We start from the raw sequence: 19,437 nt of genomic DNA, 5'->3' as shown, positions 1-19,437 counted from the left end.
TAAAATAGAAAGATTCTTTTTTCTGATAAAAAATAAAAGGATTCAAATCCAAGGATAAAACATGTTATTTCAAAATCCATGTATTTTTACTTCATAAATAATAAGGATTCACAAATTCTATGTGGATTTACAAATCAATAAACCAATAACACCTTAGAATCTTTCCACAAGTATATTTTGATCCACAACTATCAAACTTTATTTGTATTTTCTTTTTTCATTCACAGTCAAAATAGAATTCTTTTTTATACCGCCAATTTTTTGGCTGTATAAAGTCAATTTTTCTAAAGCACATATTTTTAGCTTTCCAAAAATTAATATTTACACCCAAAATAATCTACGGTCACAATTAAAAAATTCAACAACGCAAAATTTACAAACAAAAATCTAAACCGACAACCGTAACCAATCAAGCCCTTTGTTGGTATTTGAAATACGGGGTTAAAATTTTTGGGTGAGGTCTAAAATATGTAAACTGATACATATTGTTACAAACTTAATTCTTTCTTCATAGTTATAGTGCTTGATATTCTTTTTTAACTTTAAAATTTCTATTTAATAAGTTTACACACATCTGTCTATCTAAACAAAATTACCTTTTTTTTATGTTCTAATTAATAAGTTTAGTGACATCTATCTTACTGCTTTTCTTATATGAATGTACTACAAACTATATTAGACATTTGTTAAACTACTAACCCAGCTCATGAAGATTAATTGAATCACACTCTTCTGATTTTCAAAACCCTATTAACCATCTATCTTTCCTTTCTAAAAACTGTAATAATATTTTCCTCAATAGTGTATTTTTAAAGATACATTAGAATTGAAATTCTATTTTACACAAATTTTGGATGATTTTAAAATCAATTTTCGATCAAACCGAAACTATGTAAGTAATCATATAGGCGGCCCACTAAGACAATGAAGGCCCAAGTTTCATCGTTTTATTTTTACAAATATGAAAATAAATTCCCAAATCAACGAACTAGAGATTTCAAAAACCCTAATCGATTAGAGAGAATCTAAGCAAAGCTATGTCAGATCCTTACGAGAGAGTCAATGGTGGAAGACTAGCCTTCAAAGGAGGTGATCTAGCCACAAGGAAATCGATCGAGAAGAAGAAGAAAAAGCATAAGAAGAACAAGGAAAAGCTCGTCGACGGCGCTGCCGGAGAAGTGAAGATGGCTCCCGACGGTTCCGCCACTTCCGCCGCCGCTCCCGACGACATATACTCTATCGATGCCGCGAAGAAGAAGAAGTACGATGAGCTATTCCCTGTGGAAGCGAAGAAGTTCGGTTACGTTCCGAAATCAAACTTCGAATCAATGGAAGATGCTCTTGACGATCGAGTCAAGAAGAAAGCTGATCGTTACTGTAAATAAATTCTCATCTTTGTTTTTTTTTGATGTTTGTAGGATCTAATGAAAGATGATGAGTGATGAAAGTTTCAATACTATGTTTCAGTTCTTACAATTTGAAGTATAATTTTTAGCTCCTTTATCCTAAATTTGGTTGACTTGTTGATTTTAGAGAGCTTATGCAACAGAGAATATGAAAATTCAATATTAGGTAGTGACCTGTTTTGATAGCTTTTGTTTCTTTAGTGTTTATTAGCTATTTGTCATCTTAGAGCTATGGTAGTGTTAGTGGTTCAATTTTTGCATATATTGTTGGTAAGATTGTTTTTGTTTTCAGTTTACATCTTTTTTATTTATTATCTTAAGAGGATTTACATGTTCAGAAAAGTTCAACCTCGACGCATCTACTTACATGTGATGGATTGATGAAGAAGCTAAAGGATATTGTGAGTCACAGCGACTGAACTATTGAGGAATTAAGAGATAAGTTCAGAGTAGTTAAAGTTACTGTCTTTTCCATAATATCGAATTAGAGCATGCAAGTCATGTATATCATTATCTGCTTTGATGTCTATAGTATCGCTATGATACGATTTGCTTATAGAAAATGATATTATTATAGATACTTAAGGAAATTATAGAAAAGAACCGAGGACTTTGATAATGGAGCTCCTCCCACTCCCCCAGAAATAACCCACAAACCAGATAAACCCTCCTCATTTCTCTAAGACATCTTATATAGATAAAGACTATGACAACTCTCTAAACCAACCATAGTTACTTGACATTACCCACACCAAACCATGGTTAATTTATAAGACTTAGCTATTACTAATAAGCTCTTAAAGCATAGATGTATCACGCTATATGCATAGATGGAACCAACTACTTGTCCAATTCTATTTTCTACTTTTTGTAGTTATTGTCTAGGCCATAGCAAGAAACCTTAGCTTGAATTTATTCTTAGCTACACATGCATATTCAAGTAGACAATTTCTCAGTCTCTATACAGAGATATAGAGAGGCACAATTTATATTTCTTGAATCAGAAAGACTTCATTGTTTGAAAGATGGTTGCCCCTAATATATTTTGTGTTAGCTCCTACCTTGAGGATTATGGTTTGCGTTATCTAGTTTGATATAAGTACTCTGAATCCGAGAAAGATTTGCAGGGATGCTTACAATGACTCATTGCTAAGTAGCATTTATTTTTCAATTCTTACTACTCTTAGCATCTTTATTTCTTTACTTGTTTCTTTTGACTATACTAATAGTCTAAATCTGGTTGATTTGTCTTTTTTATAGAGGTATTTTTTTTTGGTCAACTTTTATAGTGGTTAACCAACAAAGGACTAATGTTATCTTACAGCGAATCTGAGAGCTCAGAATTTGGTAGTTATTCTTTGGGGAACCCGGTGTGTCAGATTTGAATTGTTATGTTCACTGCATAGTTATGAAGATTGTCTTCTTTATAAAATCTTTTAAGTTTCCAGCAAGTAAATTGATAGCTTTTGTATATCTTTCAAATGACTCATGTATCGTTCAGAAACTACTTGTTAAAGCTTGAACAAATTTTAAGGCTATAGGACATAAAAGTCCTGATTCAGCCAGATGCATTTATTACCCTCGTGTAATGGCTGGGTTCAAGAGGCTAAAGGATGTTACAGAAAGTCCACTGAGATTGAACTGCAGGAAGAATTGAGAGATAACTTCAGTTTAGTCAATGTTGCTGTCTTTTTCCACTTACAGCATGCAACTCCTGCTTATCACTATGCGTTTGGTAGGACTTTCTCTAGTTCTTTTGTATGTTGTAGGTTGAGGTAATTTCTGATATATATACATGGATATTCAAATAGACAATTTCTCATAGGGTCTACACATATAGATAGTCAATCATAAAGACACGACTGTCAGAAAGATGGCTGCCCTGTATAATTTAATTTTAGCTCCTGTTACCTCGAGGATTCTGGTGTGCTCTTTCTTCTGGACTAACCCTTTGGTATCTTGCTCTAAAGGGCCAAATGCTCCCAAGCTGCATCCACCTCGAGCGCCTTCTTTCAGGTATGTCTTGTCTAACAGAACTGCTCCTTTCTTGAGAATTAGCAATGGTGTTGACAGGTGGCAGGTCACGTCGGCAGATAGGGCAAGAATTGTGAAGCCTGAGCCACGGGGTTATACAATCTTTATGGTAAATATGTTTACACGGTAATTCCGTAGCATCTCCACCAACAATGAATTCTTCCATGCACACTGTGCATTGGGACATGTCGTTGGTTAGATGCTGTGGTGCTATCTTCACTGTGGGTAGTGCATCAATGGTGGGTTCTGATGCAGGTGGTGGTCCGGGCCTATCCTCCTGTGTTAGCTCTTCAATCAGCTGCTCTAAGCCTGATGCTCCAGTAAAGAAGTCATGTGTGTTTAAACGCGGGTGTGGTGCAGGATTTGGTTGCTCGATTGTGCCTCCAAGCGGACTAGTCGGATTTATGGGTCGAAGAATAACATATGTTCTTCTTGGTGGAGGTAGTCCGTCATTGTTAATACCGTCAAGGCTGTGGCGTCGTCGATGGTGTGGTCTGGGTCTTTGTTCAGGTTCCACTATATTTCTGGATCTTGCTCTATGAAATGGGTCTGCACCAAACCCACCTATGATTGGAGGATCAAACATGAGTGATAGAGCTTCGAGAAGACGAGCCTCAGGGGAAGCATCAAAAGGCGGAGCAGCATGATTGAAAGTAATCCGAGGCTGTCTCATTTCAATATTGACGACAAATTGTCTCAAGCATCGGGGGCATGCGATCTCAGTTGGGTTAGAGGATGCAATCCTGACCGTACGGTGACAATGGTAGCACCAATAGAGGCCAAAAGTTCTAAATGCTCCATTAGGTGCACCATTGGTCCGTGTTATAGGCTGACTTAATGACATGATTTGAAGAAGGTATTGTTATATACAAGACAAACAAACACATAATCTACACATATATAGATAATGCAGAGGTTGCATGAAGCAAATGAACAAGTAGATTCTGTGCAAATAGAGGTCTTGTTTTCTTGGGGGCTTATCTTTCGTCTTGGGAAAGCAAAGCATTAGATAGGTGTAGACGCAATGCTCTCACTTCTAGTTTTCTATGCTTTTAATTTTAAGATTGCCTCTAACTAAAGGCTAGAATCATTTTTCAAATCCATAGGCCCAACATGTTAAAGATATTGGCCTTCTTGATTGATTACAACAGTGAGGAATTATCAAGCTAAGTCAAAGAAATAGTAATAAACTAGATTCGGACCCGCGCTACAGCGCGAGGAAATATTTACGGATATATGTAACCTGTAAAAAATTGAAATATATTGTTGACAAAAAAAAAAAAATTTGAAATATATTACATTTGCATTGTCAATTACAATGTATGTTACATAACGTTTATTCATGTGGTTTTGATTTTGGTTGTAAATGTTTTTTTGTATTAATTCGGTGTAGTATGTAGTTTGTTTTGTTTCAAGAAAGTGTATAACATCTTTATTATTAAAAGAGAAGCACTTTTTGTAAGTGTTGCCAAACAGAATTAAAAATAAGAAATGAAATAAAATGTAATCTCATCCATGTAGCCAAACAGAATTAAAAACAGCAAAAAAGTAAATAAATAATAATATTTAATAATAACAATCTATATTATGGAAATAATATAAATTTGGTTACCATAAAATTAGACAATTAAATTCGAAATTATACATATTTCATCTAAATTACATATTTTTCTGATATTTTCAAAAATAATAATTTATGTTTATAAATTTTTTTAAAAATTATCATATATTTTAGAAAAATGATATTTTAGGAAAAATAAAAAGAAAAAGAAATATGTAATCTTAAAAAATAATTACATTTTATGTAAACTTAAAAGTTATATAATCTTAAAAACTAATTGCATTTTATGTAAACCCAAATTTGTAGTCAAATACCCTTAAAACATATCTTTCCAATATTGTTTTTAAGAAATTCGGATTTTTAAATTGTCAAAATCTTCTGTTTAGATCTTCCCAACTAATTTTCTGCATGTTATTTAAAAAAAATAATCAATATAAAGCAAATCTTTTTTAAAAAAATCTTAATCTTCATTAATTAGAACATACTATATAACAGCTCAATCAATAAAATACTAACTATATTTGAGATCGTTTAAATATTTAGCAATACAAAACTTCAGAATATGAATCTTATATACAAGTTTAAATGTACTAACCATATTTTGAATTCTTTATATAAAAATTAATTAACCATGTCTACTTATCAAATGTGCACACAATAATAATTACCATCACCTAAAATATAGATATTTCTAATTAAAAAAATAACGTAATTATAGGAACAGAAAAAGCAATTACGAATGCAATTAAAGAACATTGTTAAGGTAGTCCATAATCGTAATTAGGTTTACCTCAAAAATAATATATGGTTTTACACTTATAACCAAAAAAATTGGTAGTTATATTTTAACTATCAAAAATTTACTAATTTGCTAAAAGTCAACTTTGGAACGATTATTTTAAAATGTTCAAGTATATTTTTTTTCTAGCATGTAAATGGTGTTATTTATATAAAAAAATCTAATTGTATTGGAATAATGGGTACGAGACAGGAGCAGATAATTCGAAAAAATAAATATTATCCAAACTATTTCTCATAAAAAGCATGATGAAAAATAAAAGTAACGAGAGAAGATCATAAAATCAAGAAACTAAATTCGATTTCAATTTTTAAATATCAAATAACATGTATGATACATGAACATGAAATTTGAATTGTTATATTTAGTTTTAATTATTCAACTTTATTCCAAACTAGGGAAATAACCCGCGCTTCGCCGCGGTTCACCGGATAAATATATACCGTTTGCGTTATATTTTGAAGACGAGTTGATATTAACATGTTTGCATGTTTCATAAGGATGATCGATGCTATTGGATGAAATTTTGCATGTTTCATAAGGATGATCGATAAGCTTCGACCATTCGGCTACCGGCTTATCGATAAGATTCACCGTTAGAATTATTTATTCGACTATTGACATTCATAAATATCCTATGATGTTTTTAAGGAGAAATCATCGTAAAAATTAGTCCTTGCCTCTAACGTATCTAATTTGGTTCCCTTTTATTCTGATTTTTTAAATCCGTCCACATGAATCAATTGTATTATAATTTTCAAGATAATATGAATACCATAGCATGATCAAGATTAATATGTAATTATCAAACCGAAAATGATAATATAAATAACTTCGGCCCATTGTCTAAAGATCATCAATGTAACGATAAATGTTTATATATCAAGCAATAGACCGTAATGTAAAACCAAAACCTGATATAAAAATCAAAGACAACACACTTACATTATTACATATAAAGTAATACTTAGAACATACGTTTAGGTAAAAACTGAAACTGAGACAATATTTTTCCCACAAAGTTATGAAAATAAGTTACAACTAATCAAAAAATGATCCAACAGACCAGATTACTTCTAAGCTAATGTTGCATGGATCGTATCTTCTACTTCCTGGTTAGAAAATTTGTTGAAATGGTACGATGCAGCAAACTTAGAGATACAAAATTTAAAATTTTACATTGGTAAGATTCTATATAAGAGAAGCAACTTACTGAAAATATTGGCTATGGACAGTATGTAAGAAATCACCTTGTTCTGTGATGTTGAAGTCCAAGATTATTTGGATTTAAAATTATCCTTGACATTCCACCATCATGTTCAGCATCATTGGTAATACACGGCTTTCCTAAAATGTATCATGAAGAAAGAATAGATTTCTAGTTCTTAATCTGTGGTATAGAATAATGTCCAAATCATATGCATAGAGTTAAATTAAGTGGTTACCTTGAAAAGATGACAATCTCCAAAATCTGAGTACACAAAAGACTGGGTTTACTTTGTATGTGGTATTGTATCCTTTTGATATCCATTCAGTTAAGAACTTGCGAGCACTGTCTCCGCTTAAATGACAGAAGATATTCTCATTCCTGCAACAGGATATACTCTTTAAGTATGTCGTGATAAAAGCAAAGAATTCAATGTAGATTGAACATAATTTTAACAATGTTTAGCAAGTTACCTTCCATTAATAAGCTTGAAAACCAGAGAATTGACACCATAAGTATTACCATACGCATCCATCTTTCTAAACTCTTCTTTCAAAGGACCAACATCAATAACAGAACCGTAGAAATCTAGAATGACTCGCAAGAAGACAAACTTTTGTTAAAATTTATCACTTTAAACCTACTGAACTTTTTACAACATGCTGTAAAATAAAAGCAAACTTACCATACAAATTATTGAATGGTGTTGGTACTGAATTTCTTGCGGTCAAAGCCAAGTCAAGGCTCGTAAGGAAAAGCTTGAATAATGTGCGATTGGGGATGGGCCGAAGGCCCAACAAGAGATCTGCGTGAGTTGTTGAGATAATCTGGGAGCTGAAGCAGAGAAGGGGGAGGCGAAGATCCAGGAAGGAAAAGTGGAGATCGCGTACTATCGGATTTATAAAAGGAGAATGTTTACAATCTGAGCAGATCATCTTGTAATCATTTGAAAAAACAATACTCATAAATATAAAAGTCCATTTTCCATCTCGAGTTCGATATTCAATGTTCTAGATCCGAGAGCTTAGCCCTAGTTTTGTTCCCTCTTATAAATCTTAGATAATTAACTTAGTGGGTGAATTTCAGCACCTACAATTTGGCGCCGTCTGTGGGGACGACATATAAGTCTCTCTAAACACTTAGAACCGCTATCGAACTTTGCCGTCGGAATGGATCCTATCCCTCAGCCCGAAAAAGTCGAAGCCGGACCCTTGACCGGCGAGACCGTCCACCCCGAGGAAACCAGTCAGAGGGGAGAACGACGAGCTCAACCACCAGTAACGGCGATCGGCGTCGAGATCCCCCTCTTGCCGTCCAGGCAGACCGTGCTAAGCCCGGGGCACACAAGGATACCTCCTCCGACCTACACTGAGACCACCACAGTCGGTCCCGTCCCCTCCTCCGGAGAAAGGTCAGAAGTCGATGGTAACTCCGCCGAAAACTAACGATCCGAGCCGGTACGCTCGGATTTACCGAAATCGACACCCCACGCCGAGCGTGAGCTGTCAGAAATCCGGAGCATGCTGTCAACCCTGATCGACAAAACCCAAAATCAAGAAATAATGAACCGCTCTTTGATGGAAAGAATCGAGAGGCAGGAGCGCGAGCTGTCATTCCGCACGCCTCCAAGTACCATCAGATCCGTACACCATCCGACCCCATAACTTATGGGACCAAACCGCTTCGGTGACATCTCGATCTCGCGAACTCGACTCGACTTCTCAAATGCCGAAACAGCTCCGACACGAGCACGAAATTCGGGACCGCTTCTTCCGGCTCCTCCCACCGATCCGGGGGCCTCCACGTGCCAAACGGCGGACGACCATTGTCCGACTCACACACCCCTCACATCCGGACTGGACATTGACCCCTCGACGCTTCCCGTCGAATGGATAGCCGGAGAACTAGCCCAGGGGTCGGGCCCTCGCCTCAGCGTAGAAAATGGTGAATTGGCATGCCTCCGAGCATCAAACCCAGAAATACCGGCCCGATTCCGTACTGCCCCCGGTATGATAAGTGCCGACGCATTAGCCGAGTACGTAAGCAAAACAAACGCTGAGATGGCGCAGATGCGCTCGCGAGTACATTTTGCAACGAGTGCAGCCCTAGATATCGACAAGGTGATCGAGGAAACTAGGTGAACCCCATTTTTCGATAGAATCGCTTAAGTACGACTTCGCGACATGGGAAAACTACGACTCCCCGAGTATGCCAGAATGTCAGACCGACAGACGACGAAGCGGAAGCTGGATACTGCCGATATTTTGCCGAGAATCTAGTAGGCACCGCCCTGGAATGGTTCACAAGCCTCGAAGCCAATTCAATCGATAGCTTCAACCAGCTCGCGACATCTTTCCTAAAGCAATATTCGGTCTTTTTCCAGACTAAAACGACGGAATCGGACCTATGGCTCCTCGTCCAAACCAAGGATCAACCTTTGCGAGAGTATATCTCGAGGTTTAAGGAAACAAAGGCAAAAATAGCCAACCTGAATGACGAGGTCGCCCTGGCCGCACTCTGGCACGGATTATGGTATACATCAAAATTCCGGGAGGAGCTCACAGTCTGACAGCCCGCATCACTGGACGTCGCACAACCTAAACGTGGATCGAACGTTCCGGCCAATCAAGCAAAAACGTCGCAAATTAGGACCAGAGCGAGCTAAAGCGGTTAACGATGAAGGCGACAAATTACTAAAAATTGGATTGATTCGCGAAGTACAGTACACCGAATGGCTCGCCAATCCGGTTGTGGTAAAAAAGAAAAACGGGAAGTGGAGAATATGCATAGATTTTAAAGATCTGAACAAAGCATGCCCCAAGGACAGCTTCCCGCTCCCACACATCAATCGCCTAGTCGAGGCAATTGCCAGACATCAAGTCCTATCCTTTATGGACGCATTCTCGGGGTATAATCAGATCCTAATGAACCCCGAGGATCAAGAAAAAACGTCTTTCATAACCGACCGAGGAACCTACTGCTACAAAGTAATGCCTTTGGGACTGAAAAACGAGGGGGCAACTTACCAACGGCTGGTTAACAAAATGTTCGCCAAACATCTCGGAATAACCATGGAGGTGTACATTGACGACATGCTCGTTAAATCTATGACAGAGCGCGACCACGTACTACACCTCAAGGAATGTTTCGAGATATTGAATAGATTCATGATGAAACTAAACTTAACCAAATGCACCTTCGGGGTGGCTTCCAGAGAGTTCCTCGGGTACCTTGTTACCGAGCGTGTCATCGAAGCCAATCCCAAGCAAATCTCAACTTTCCTCGAAATGCCATCCCCAAGAACAACTAGAGAAGTACAACGTCTCATACGTCGCTCCGCATCGCTCAATCGATTCAACGCTAGGTCGATGAATCGATGCCTACCGTTTTATAACCTGTTGAAAAGCAACAGAAAGTTCGAATGGGATACCAGGTGCGAGGAAGCATTTCAGGAACTCAAAAAGTACCTCACGGAACCCCCCATACTATCGTAACCAGTAGAAGGGGAATCTCTCTTTCTATACATCGCAGTATCAGCTGCCGCCGTAAGTGGCGTGCTGGTACGAGATGAGCAAGGCGAACAGAAACCCATCTACTACGTCAGCAAGACACTGGTGGATGCCGAAACCCGATACCCCGCCATGGATAAGCTAGCCCTGGCAGTGGTTATGTCAGCACGGAAACTCCGCCCATACTTCCAGTCTCACACGATCATCGTCATGACATCCCAACCAATCCGCGCCATCCTACACAGCCCGAGTCAGTCGGGCCGGCTAGCCGAGTGGGCTATCGAACTCAGCCAATACGACATCGAATATCGACCTCGTACTTGCGCAAAGGCGCAGGTTCTCGCCGACTTTGTCATCGAGCTGGTAACCGAAGCCCAACAGGAGGGGTCCGAGCAAATCAAATGGTCCCTGTTCGCAGACGGAGCATCGTCCAGACAAGGATCTGGCATCGAAATCCGATTGATCTCACAAACCAAGGAAGTATTAGAACAGTCGTTCCGCCTCGGACTCGCAGCCTCAAACAACGAGGCCGAGTACAAAGCCCTCATCGCCGGACTATGATTGGCCCTAGGAATCGGAGTACGGGATCTGAACGGTTTTAGCGACTCTCAGCTTGTAACAAGCCAATTCCACGGGATGTACGAAGCCAAGGACGAACGCATGGAAGCATACCTGCACATCCTCCGTAACCTGACCAAACATTTCACATCATTCGACCTGGTTAAAATTCCAAGGAGCGAAAATTCTGCGGCGGACGTCCTGGCCGCGCTTACATCCACCTCTAACCCTCACCTGAAACAGGTCATACTGGTAGAGGAAATCGAAACCCCCAGCATCGACGTCCTCTCCAAGGCCAAGAGTATAAACAAAATATCACCCGGCAAACCTGCCCATCTCGATGAAGAAGAGCTCGAAACGGATGCACCCCCCCGACGCTACCACAGGGGGAGTGACGAACTGGCAGGCCCCGATTATCGATTACATCAAGAACGGGACACTACCAGAGGATCGGTGGCAGGCCTGAAAGCTCAAAGCCCGCAATGCTTGTTTCTGTATCATGCGGGCATTTGTACCAAAGATGTATCACATGCCCTTACCTCAGATGCGCTTATAACGAACAAGCCCGAACCCTTATAATGGAGGCACATGACAGGCAGTGCGAAAACCATTCGGGAGGCCAATCCCTTATCTTCCAAATCAAAAAACAAGGGTACTTTTGGCCCATCATGATTGCAGATTGCGAAATGTACGCCAAGAAATGCGACAAATGTCAAAGGCATGCGCCCATGATAAACCAGCCAACAAAGTTAATGAGTTCGGTCTCTTCCCTGTATCCCTTTATGAGATGGTCGATGGACGTCATCGGAGCACTCTCGCGGTTGGGGAGGAGGAGAGAAACCCATCTCCTCGTCCTAACCAATTACATTAATAAGTGGATCGAGGCCGAAGCATATCAAGTAGTAACCGGAGAACATGTCAAGGATTTCCTTTGGAAAACATCGTATGCTGACAATGGGACCAACCTGATGTCATTAGTAGTCCAAAATTTTTGCAATGAATGGAACATCCGCCTAACTCCCTCGACCCCAAGATACCCCCAAGGGAACGGGCAGGCGGAAGCAGCCAACAAACGAATTCTCCATGGCCTCAAAAGAAGGCTCGATGCCGCCAAATCCCAATGGGAAGCGCATTTACCAGGCGTCCTTTGGGTAACGCGCACCACCCTGCGCAGGTCGACAGGAGAGACAACTTTCTCCTTAGCCTATGGGATCGAGGCTGTCGTACCAGCTGAGATTTCCGTAGCAAGCATACGACAAACCATATGCACTGACAACGAGGAGTCCAATCATGAATCCCTTCGCGATCACCTCGTCTTCATCGACGAAAGAAGGGAACAAGCGCTGATACGAATCCAAAATTATCAGAACGCCATAGCCAGATTTTACAACTCCAAAATCCGTGTTCGAAGATTCGAGGAAGGCGACCTCGTCCTTAGAAAATTCTTCGACCACAAAAAAGAACTAAACGCCAGTAAGATGGGAGTAAAATGGGAAGGCCCATATCGCATCACCGGGATCATCCGTAATGGGGTATATCGGTTGGAAGACACAAAAGACGACAAAGCTGAACTGAGACCATGGAACGCGATGAACTTAAAGAAATACCATCACTAGGTATCGACGATAATCGAACTACGATATGGCTTAATCTCTTTACGGGGTACGTAGGCAGCTCGGAGCACCCTCCGAGTGCAGCCACCAACTTATAAAATCAACATGCATTTGTCCCTAAGCGAATTGTAGCATTTAGCGGAGTACTATCTACTAATACGAAAATTAGCTATTCCACCAAATAGCTAACTTTAACATCTATAAAGACCTCTACACTTCGTAAGAAATTCACGGCTCAGACCGTCATTTTAGCGCCTACGGGCATAACACGCGCTATCACGTCGTTAAACGACGCAAACATTTACACTTCGTGAGAAGTTCTCATCAAAAACGAGCCCGAATACCTATAACAACAACTACACGTCGCGAGGAGTTCGCGGCTCAGACCGCCTTTAAAACCCCTCCGAGCGTGGTACGCATAATCACTCTAATACATATCGCAAACATTCACACTTCATGGGAAGTTCCCAAACACATTCAAATAATCCCGATTGTAACACGCGTAAGTACGCCAACAACCAATTCGAGCTCAGTATTAACGACTTTGCCGATAGCGCACTAAAAACCGAGGTTAACTAAGTACTAAAGGAGCTCAACGTGAAAAAGAGAAGGAACCCCAAACAAAAAAAGAGTTCAAAAAGAAGCTAAGATAAACGAAAAGGTTTAAAGGCCTCCTCAGGCCAAGTCAAACAAAAGGGTTTAAAAGCCTCCCCAGGCCAAGTCTACAGACTTCGAAAAGAAAACACAATAACATAAGCATTCACGCTGCGTCCCCAGCGGCCTCATTGCTCCCATGCTCGTTCAGTCCGTGCGGTAACCCTGTATGAAGGTCGACCTCGATGGGCGTTACCAAGTCATCAGAAACCTGGGAAAGGTTAAGCTTGCTAACCGACAAATCAGATTCGGCCAGCGAAGTGACCTCAACCTCCAGCTCGCCTTTTTGAGAAGTCAACAACTCTAATTCCTTCTCGATGGTGGTCTGACCAGCCGCGATCTGCTCCACGAGCAACAGGTTCGACAAGGTCTCGGCAAGATAACTCTCGCATATCGCCTCAGCTTTCTTCTTCTCCCACTTAGCCTTGACACCTTCGAGAATGACCCGGTAATCTTGGGACATCGAGATACGAGCAGCTCGAACAGCCTTTCGAACTTCGGCATCTAGCTTCGATGGGAATGCCTTGGAGTCATCCTCTAGTCGCTTATTCGCAAGAGACAGTTGCTCGCAGGTCCTTCGATGAAGGTCTTGGCAGCAGTGACCTTGACCAGCTCGGCCTCGACGATGGAAAGCCTCTCGCGAACAGCACAATCTCGTTCGAGTCTTCCTTCAGCTGGTTCACCTGCGAGCGTAGCTCGCTTTCTTTATCCTGCATAGACTTCAGGGCTGACGAGAGCTTGTGGACGACGTTTTTCGTGTTGTCGACCTCTCCAGCTTGCGGAACGTCTTTCAAACGTTGCTCATAAAGAGCGACGACTTTGTTCTGCGCAGCCACGACCTACGAGCAACGTAGAGTGGTCAAATACCAAACCCGAGCAATTACGGTCCGGAAAAAAGGGAAAGAATTCACGCAAATACCTTTACTTGAGCGGCCATCGTCTCGATGTACGCATCACGCTTCGCTAGGTCGCAAACAAGAGGAACCTGACAGCCAACCGTTTTGAGATGGCGAAATAGGTTGGCCATGCCCACGTGGTCGTCCACGGCGGGGGAATCCTTCGCATGAGCAAACTTCCAATGGAATGGGAGGCCAGACAAGCCGTTCGAGGTGGAATCAGACTTGTCACCTTCACGGGCGTCGGCTCGAGAAGGATTTGATCAATGCTCGCGGCGAGAACCGCTGCGACCTTCCCGGGTGTCTGCCGGACGTTCAGATTCAGTCCTGGCCCTCTTTGACTGAGGAGGAGCAGGATCATATCCCTTTGATTGGGAGCTCATCAACGTGATGACCTTCCCGTGGTCAGCAGTCTCAGTCGGGGCCGCCGGAGGAGTGTTGGACACTCCACGGAGTGCGGAAGCAAAAGTTTCGTTAACCTCTCCAGCTCGTACTCTCCGAGAGCCAGATGCCTGATCTTGGCGCTCGCGTAGGGATGTTCTTCTCGACATGTTGAGCGGAGTGGAAACAGAAGCGGAACTAGGGACTCTCTCTGAAGAAGGATTACTTCTTTCCTGATCTCCTGGCGGTGCTGGAGCTCGGATCTGAACCTGAAGGATTGGCTGATGAGGTACACGGGTCAACGCAGCGATAATACGGGGACGAGAGAATGTGTTCCAACGGTTCTGTCCGTTATGTTGGCGGTCGGCTAAACCTCGAATGGCTCCAGTCAGGGGTCGGTCGCCAAAATCTGAAATCAAAAAGAAAAAGAGGCGATCTGTTAATACGAGCAAAGTAATCATGAGCGATGTTAAAAAAAAAAAGTTTTTTTTCGGATTTCGGTCTCATTGACTAACGCTAGTAGCCCATAGAGTGGGCAGTCACGCGAAATCGAGGTCGCCTACAGAGGCTGGGTTGATTTTAGAGAAAAAACATTTCTCCCGCCAGCGGTCATCCCGACTGGGGATCCCTTCGAGCACGTCGCGCCCAGGGCGGCGGGAGAGGTAGTACGTTCTGGGGAAACCCGAGTTATGCTTGATGAGGCATAACTGAACTAGCTCGTCAACTCCGAGGAGTACTTGCTCTTCTCGGGTTCGCACGTAAAGCCCTATCACGTGTCGCACGAAATTAGGCACGTCTGGGGAAACGCCATCCAAAAGCGACTGAGAACTCGGAAGAAGACCTCGGGAATGGGGAACCCCAGGCCACAACGTTCGAAGTAGGTAGTATTGGCGCAACAATATCTCGGAGGAACCGTTTCTGGTGTGTAAGGCGCGCCCGGTGAAAGTATCATTTCAACGGTTGACGGAACGCCGTGGCGTTGGCGCATATTGGAAAGGTGCTTCTCCGTCGTGATGGGTGGAAGATGATTTCCCCAAATCTCTATGGAACCCATATCGCAAATTTTTGCTTTTAAATAAAACGCAAGGTGGAGAGATAGAATTCGTTCGAAAAAGAGAGACGTGGTCGAAGTGATTTCGAGAGAAAAGAACAAGAAGCAGGAGAAGTGGTACGGTTGCTATGCGATTAAAAAGTAAATGAAAGCAAATAAAGAGTACGAAGTGAAAAGGGAAGAGACGTTTACCTCGGGTAGTGGACGAGTGCATTGATAATAAAAAAGAAGAAAGCCTAAAGTTGCAATTTATATGATGTAACAGTAGTGGGTAGCGAAATCCCGCGTATCTTTACATCGCGATCCTGAACCGTTCGATCAAGGGGATTCTGCCGTTGGATGCGTGTGGGAAATCATTTCGTTACAAGAAAATCGAGATTCGAGTTGATCTCAAGTGTATCTGCAAGAAACCCAACCGTTGCAGGATTCTCTGAGTATACGTTCAATAAAAATTTAACTTTTTAATTGGACTGGGGGGCAATTGTTGGTACTGGGTTTCTTGTGGTCAAAGCCCAGTTAAGGCCCGTAAGGAAAAGCTTGAATAATGTGCGATTGGGGATGGGCCGAAGGCCCAACAAGAGATTTGCGTGAGTTGTTGAGATAATCTGGGAGCTGAAGCAGAGAAGGGGGAGGCGAAGATCCATGAAGGAAAAGTGGAGATCGCGTACTATCGGATTTATAAAAGGAGAATGTTTACAATCTGAGCAAATCATCTTGTAATCATTTGAAAAAAGCAATACTCATAAATATAAAAGTCCATTTTCCATCTCGAGTTCGATATTCATTGTTGTAGATCCGAGAGCTTAGCCCTAGTTTTGTTCCCTCTTATAAATCTTAGATAATTAACTTAGTAGGTGAATTTCAGCACCTACAAATGGGATGACTCCTTTGAAGACATGACTAAAATCTTCAAACCGGTAGTAATCTTTGGTGGACAGAGTTTCTAGGATCATCATGTCTGTCTCCTCAAATAAGTTTATCTGATACTGATGGCTGGTGTTCCGTTCTTGCAAGACTGGCTTGATGACTGTTATACCATTCCCCATCGTAAATATGATTAGGTACAGAGCGTTTGAAATTTTTGCAGAATATAGAAGCCTTAATACGATCACCCTACAATAAAAATTCAGTATTTCTTAAATTGCTATATCTAAATCAATCAATATAACATATTAAGCAGTTCTAGTGATTAATATGTTATAAAGTTCTTAAGAATTGCATTTAGTGCAACTACATTTAGAATTCATCTACTTAGAACGTTATGTCCAACCATAATCACAATAATTAAGTATTGCTTCAATTGCTATATGTAAATCATTCAACTAATCGATTCAATGATTATATGTAAGTTACAAACAAATGCTATATGTGAATATGATAGATAATTACCCTTTGATCAGCAAGGATTAAAACCCTCTTCGTCATGAAATCTCTCCTGTAAGCAATACTCAAAATCTTCACGTCTATGTTCCAATCAGTCCTCGACGGATTCAAATTGGCTATGCCGTCTCTCCGCATTTTGAAACGCTGTGTAGAAGAAAAGTATAGAAGAAGAGTATAGAAGAAGAGACTCTGTGTTTAAGATTTTTATCGGTTTCAATTTTACCAAATAGATACAGAGTAGGAAGAAGATGAAAAGTCTATTAATGAAACATTATATATAATCATAAATCGAAATAGTGCGTCGTTTCTGTTTTCAATTAAGTTTTTTTCATTTTTTTATAAAACTATTATTTCGTGTAAACATAGTTTTTTTTTGTAATCAAACCATAAATAATAAATTAGTTTTGATTAATGTTGGTTATTTTTGATAAAACATTGTTACCTTACAGATTTTTTAACACTTATCGAATTTCCAAATATATTCCCTACTTTAAATTCATCGGTTAATGGATTAATAATTTTAACATAGCTAACAAATTAGTAATTTGATTAAGTATCATTTTTTAAAATAAAAAACCAATAGTTTATTAGATTTAAAATTTTAAACAACAAAAAAATAAATGCAATAACATTCTTATTCAAGTTTGTAAACAAAACTAACATCTTGAGGATGCATGGTAATGCTTATTCGTGCATGGAAAGGTAAACATGTGAAACTTTAAAAAAGATATCCAAGTGTTTTTTTTTATAGTTTATCAAAGTATCGACATGGAAAGGTAAACATGTGAAACTTAAAAAAAACAACAATGTAAACTACTATTGAAACTTTCGAAATTGGGAAAAAAGCTTAAAAATACCCGATCTATTATTTATTTGGACGTTTAATACCTCGGGGGTTGATTTTGTTTTTTTTTTATTGGACAAGGAAGAAGCTGAGAAACATATGGAGAAGTAAACAACATTGAAGGATGAATATATGAAATTCAAAGAACCTTTGAATACCACCAAATTGATGAACTAAACTCAGATCCAAATATCGTCAGTCAACTCGGCGCTCGATGAATTTTTCAAGCAACGGATCTGGGTTATCTGCTATACCTGATAAAGCAACAAAAAACTATATATATCCAAATGCTCCTCAGGGGAGTCGAACACCTGTTCTCTGAGGGATAGCCATCTTTTGAATTACCATCTGACCAAAATAATATATGAGCAAGATTATGTAACAAAATACCAATATCTATTTAAATATGTGAGATTACAATTTAACACCATTAATGAACATCTAACGTCCGTTAATGGAGGTTAAGTCACGGGTTTGAAATTACCAACAGTTTATAATATAAAGTATTTTTATACCAAAAATAATTAAATGAAATATTTTTATTCCAACCAAAAAAGACGAGGTATTAAACGTCCAAATAAAAAATAGATCGGGTATTTTTAAGCTTTTTTCCCTTTCGAAATTACATCTTCATATATTTTAAAATTATCATACTCTATTTGCTAATTATAAAGAAACTTTTACACCTTCAATCTAATTCTTTAGTTGTAATGCATTTTTAAGTAGCGACTATAAGAATTAGAGAATTTATTTAGAAAATTCATTAGGTTTATTCGATCAACAATTGAAAAGATTAACTATACAAAGCGAAATTATTCAAGAGTGCAACCAAAAAAGTGGATGCATGATAATACTTATTCTTGCATGAAAAAAAGCACGTAAAACTGGAGATGCAACAACTTGATACGTAACTAAATGTTATCAAAAACTTCTTTCAAAACTACGTTAATGGTCTTGTTTTGACATGCCCCATCTTCATTCGTAATCAAAATCTTCAATCCTTTTCTCGTCGTCACTCTAGATAATGCAACATATAGTTGTCCATGTGTAAAGACTGGCTTTGGTAAAAACAATCCAGCGTATTCCTACGTTTGACCTTGGCTTTTGTTAATAGTAATTGCATATGCAAGAGCTACAGGAAATTGGCGACGCCTCATACGGAAAGGAAACTTTGCATCTGGCGGAGACACAAACATTCTTAGGATAAGTACTTTTTCATTAACACCGTTACCTGTTACGATTCTTGCCTCTATAACATAATTAGCCATCTGAGTAACAATTAACCTCGTACCATTGCACAAACAACCTTTAGGATCTATATTCCTTAGCAACATGATAGAGGCTCCCTTCTTCAATGTTAATTCATGCTTAGGTAATCCAGAAACGTTTATACTGTTTTAAAATTCCTGCGAGTAGACCATATCGTCGAAAACACTCGTATCCGATGTTTCAATGGAATCCAAACTAAGATAACACCTTTCTTCACCTATAATAATATTGCTAAATATGTATAAGACACAGGTAATCTACTATACTTATTT

The 19,437-nt window shown here is 39.7% G+C and overlaps 2 protein-coding genes and 1 pseudogene across 2 annotated transcripts; 2 read left to right on the top strand and 1 right to left on the bottom strand.

Annotated features, from left to right (window-relative positions):
* The first annotated feature begins 990 nt into the window (after positions 1 to 990).
* On the top strand, positions 991 to 1,532 carry LOC17900135. Its single transcript, XM_006306122.2, has one exon. The coding sequence runs from the start codon at positions 1,038 to 1,040 to the stop codon at positions 1,383 to 1,385; it is 348 nt and encodes a 115-aa protein (XP_006306184.1). The 5' UTR covers positions 991 to 1,037; the 3' UTR covers positions 1,386 to 1,532.
* A 1,347-nt stretch (positions 1,533 to 2,879) lies between these two features.
* Positions 2,880 to 4,595, bottom strand: LOC17900811 (E3 ubiquitin-protein ligase RING1-like). Its single transcript, XM_006304728.2, has 2 exons — positions 3,318 to 4,595; positions 2,880 to 3,047 (listed from the first exon to the last, which is right to left on the bottom strand). Exons 1-2 carry the CDS (start codon positions 4,282 to 4,284, stop codon positions 3,013 to 3,015), a joined length of 1,002 nt encoding a protein of 333 aa, XP_006304790.2. The 5' UTR covers positions 4,285 to 4,595; the 3' UTR covers positions 2,880 to 3,012.
* Positions 4,596 to 9,499: 4,904 nt separating this feature from the next.
* Positions 9,500 to 12,690, top strand: LOC111832384 (annotated as a pseudogene).
* Positions 12,691 to 19,437: the final 6,747 nt, after the last annotated feature.

The sequence above is a fragment of the Capsella rubella genome, unplaced genomic scaffold (assembly GCF_000375325.1).
Source record: "Capsella rubella cultivar Monte Gargano unplaced genomic scaffold, Caprub1_0 scaffold_1, whole genome shotgun sequence".
NCBI lineage: Eukaryota > Viridiplantae > Streptophyta > Magnoliopsida > Brassicales > Brassicaceae > Capsella > Capsella rubella.
Note: the sequence above shows the minus strand (reverse complement) of the source record. Positions and strands in the feature narration are given on the sequence as shown.

What these genes read in the sequence shown, in the direction of transcription:
- LOC17900135 (XM_006306122.2), top strand. Translation starts at nt 1,038, where the DNA reads ATGTCAGATCCTTACGAGAGAGTCAATGGTGGAAGACTAGCCTTCAAA.
- LOC17900811 (XM_006304728.2), bottom strand. Translation starts at nt 4,284, where the DNA reads ATGTCATTAAGTCAGCCTATAACACGGACCAATGGTGCACCTAATGGA. An exon ending in AGCACACCAGAATCCTCGAG is followed by an intron (nt 3,048 to 3,317) that starts GTAACAGGAGCT and finishes TTCTTCCTGCAG; the next exon opens with TTCAATCTCAGTGGACTTTC.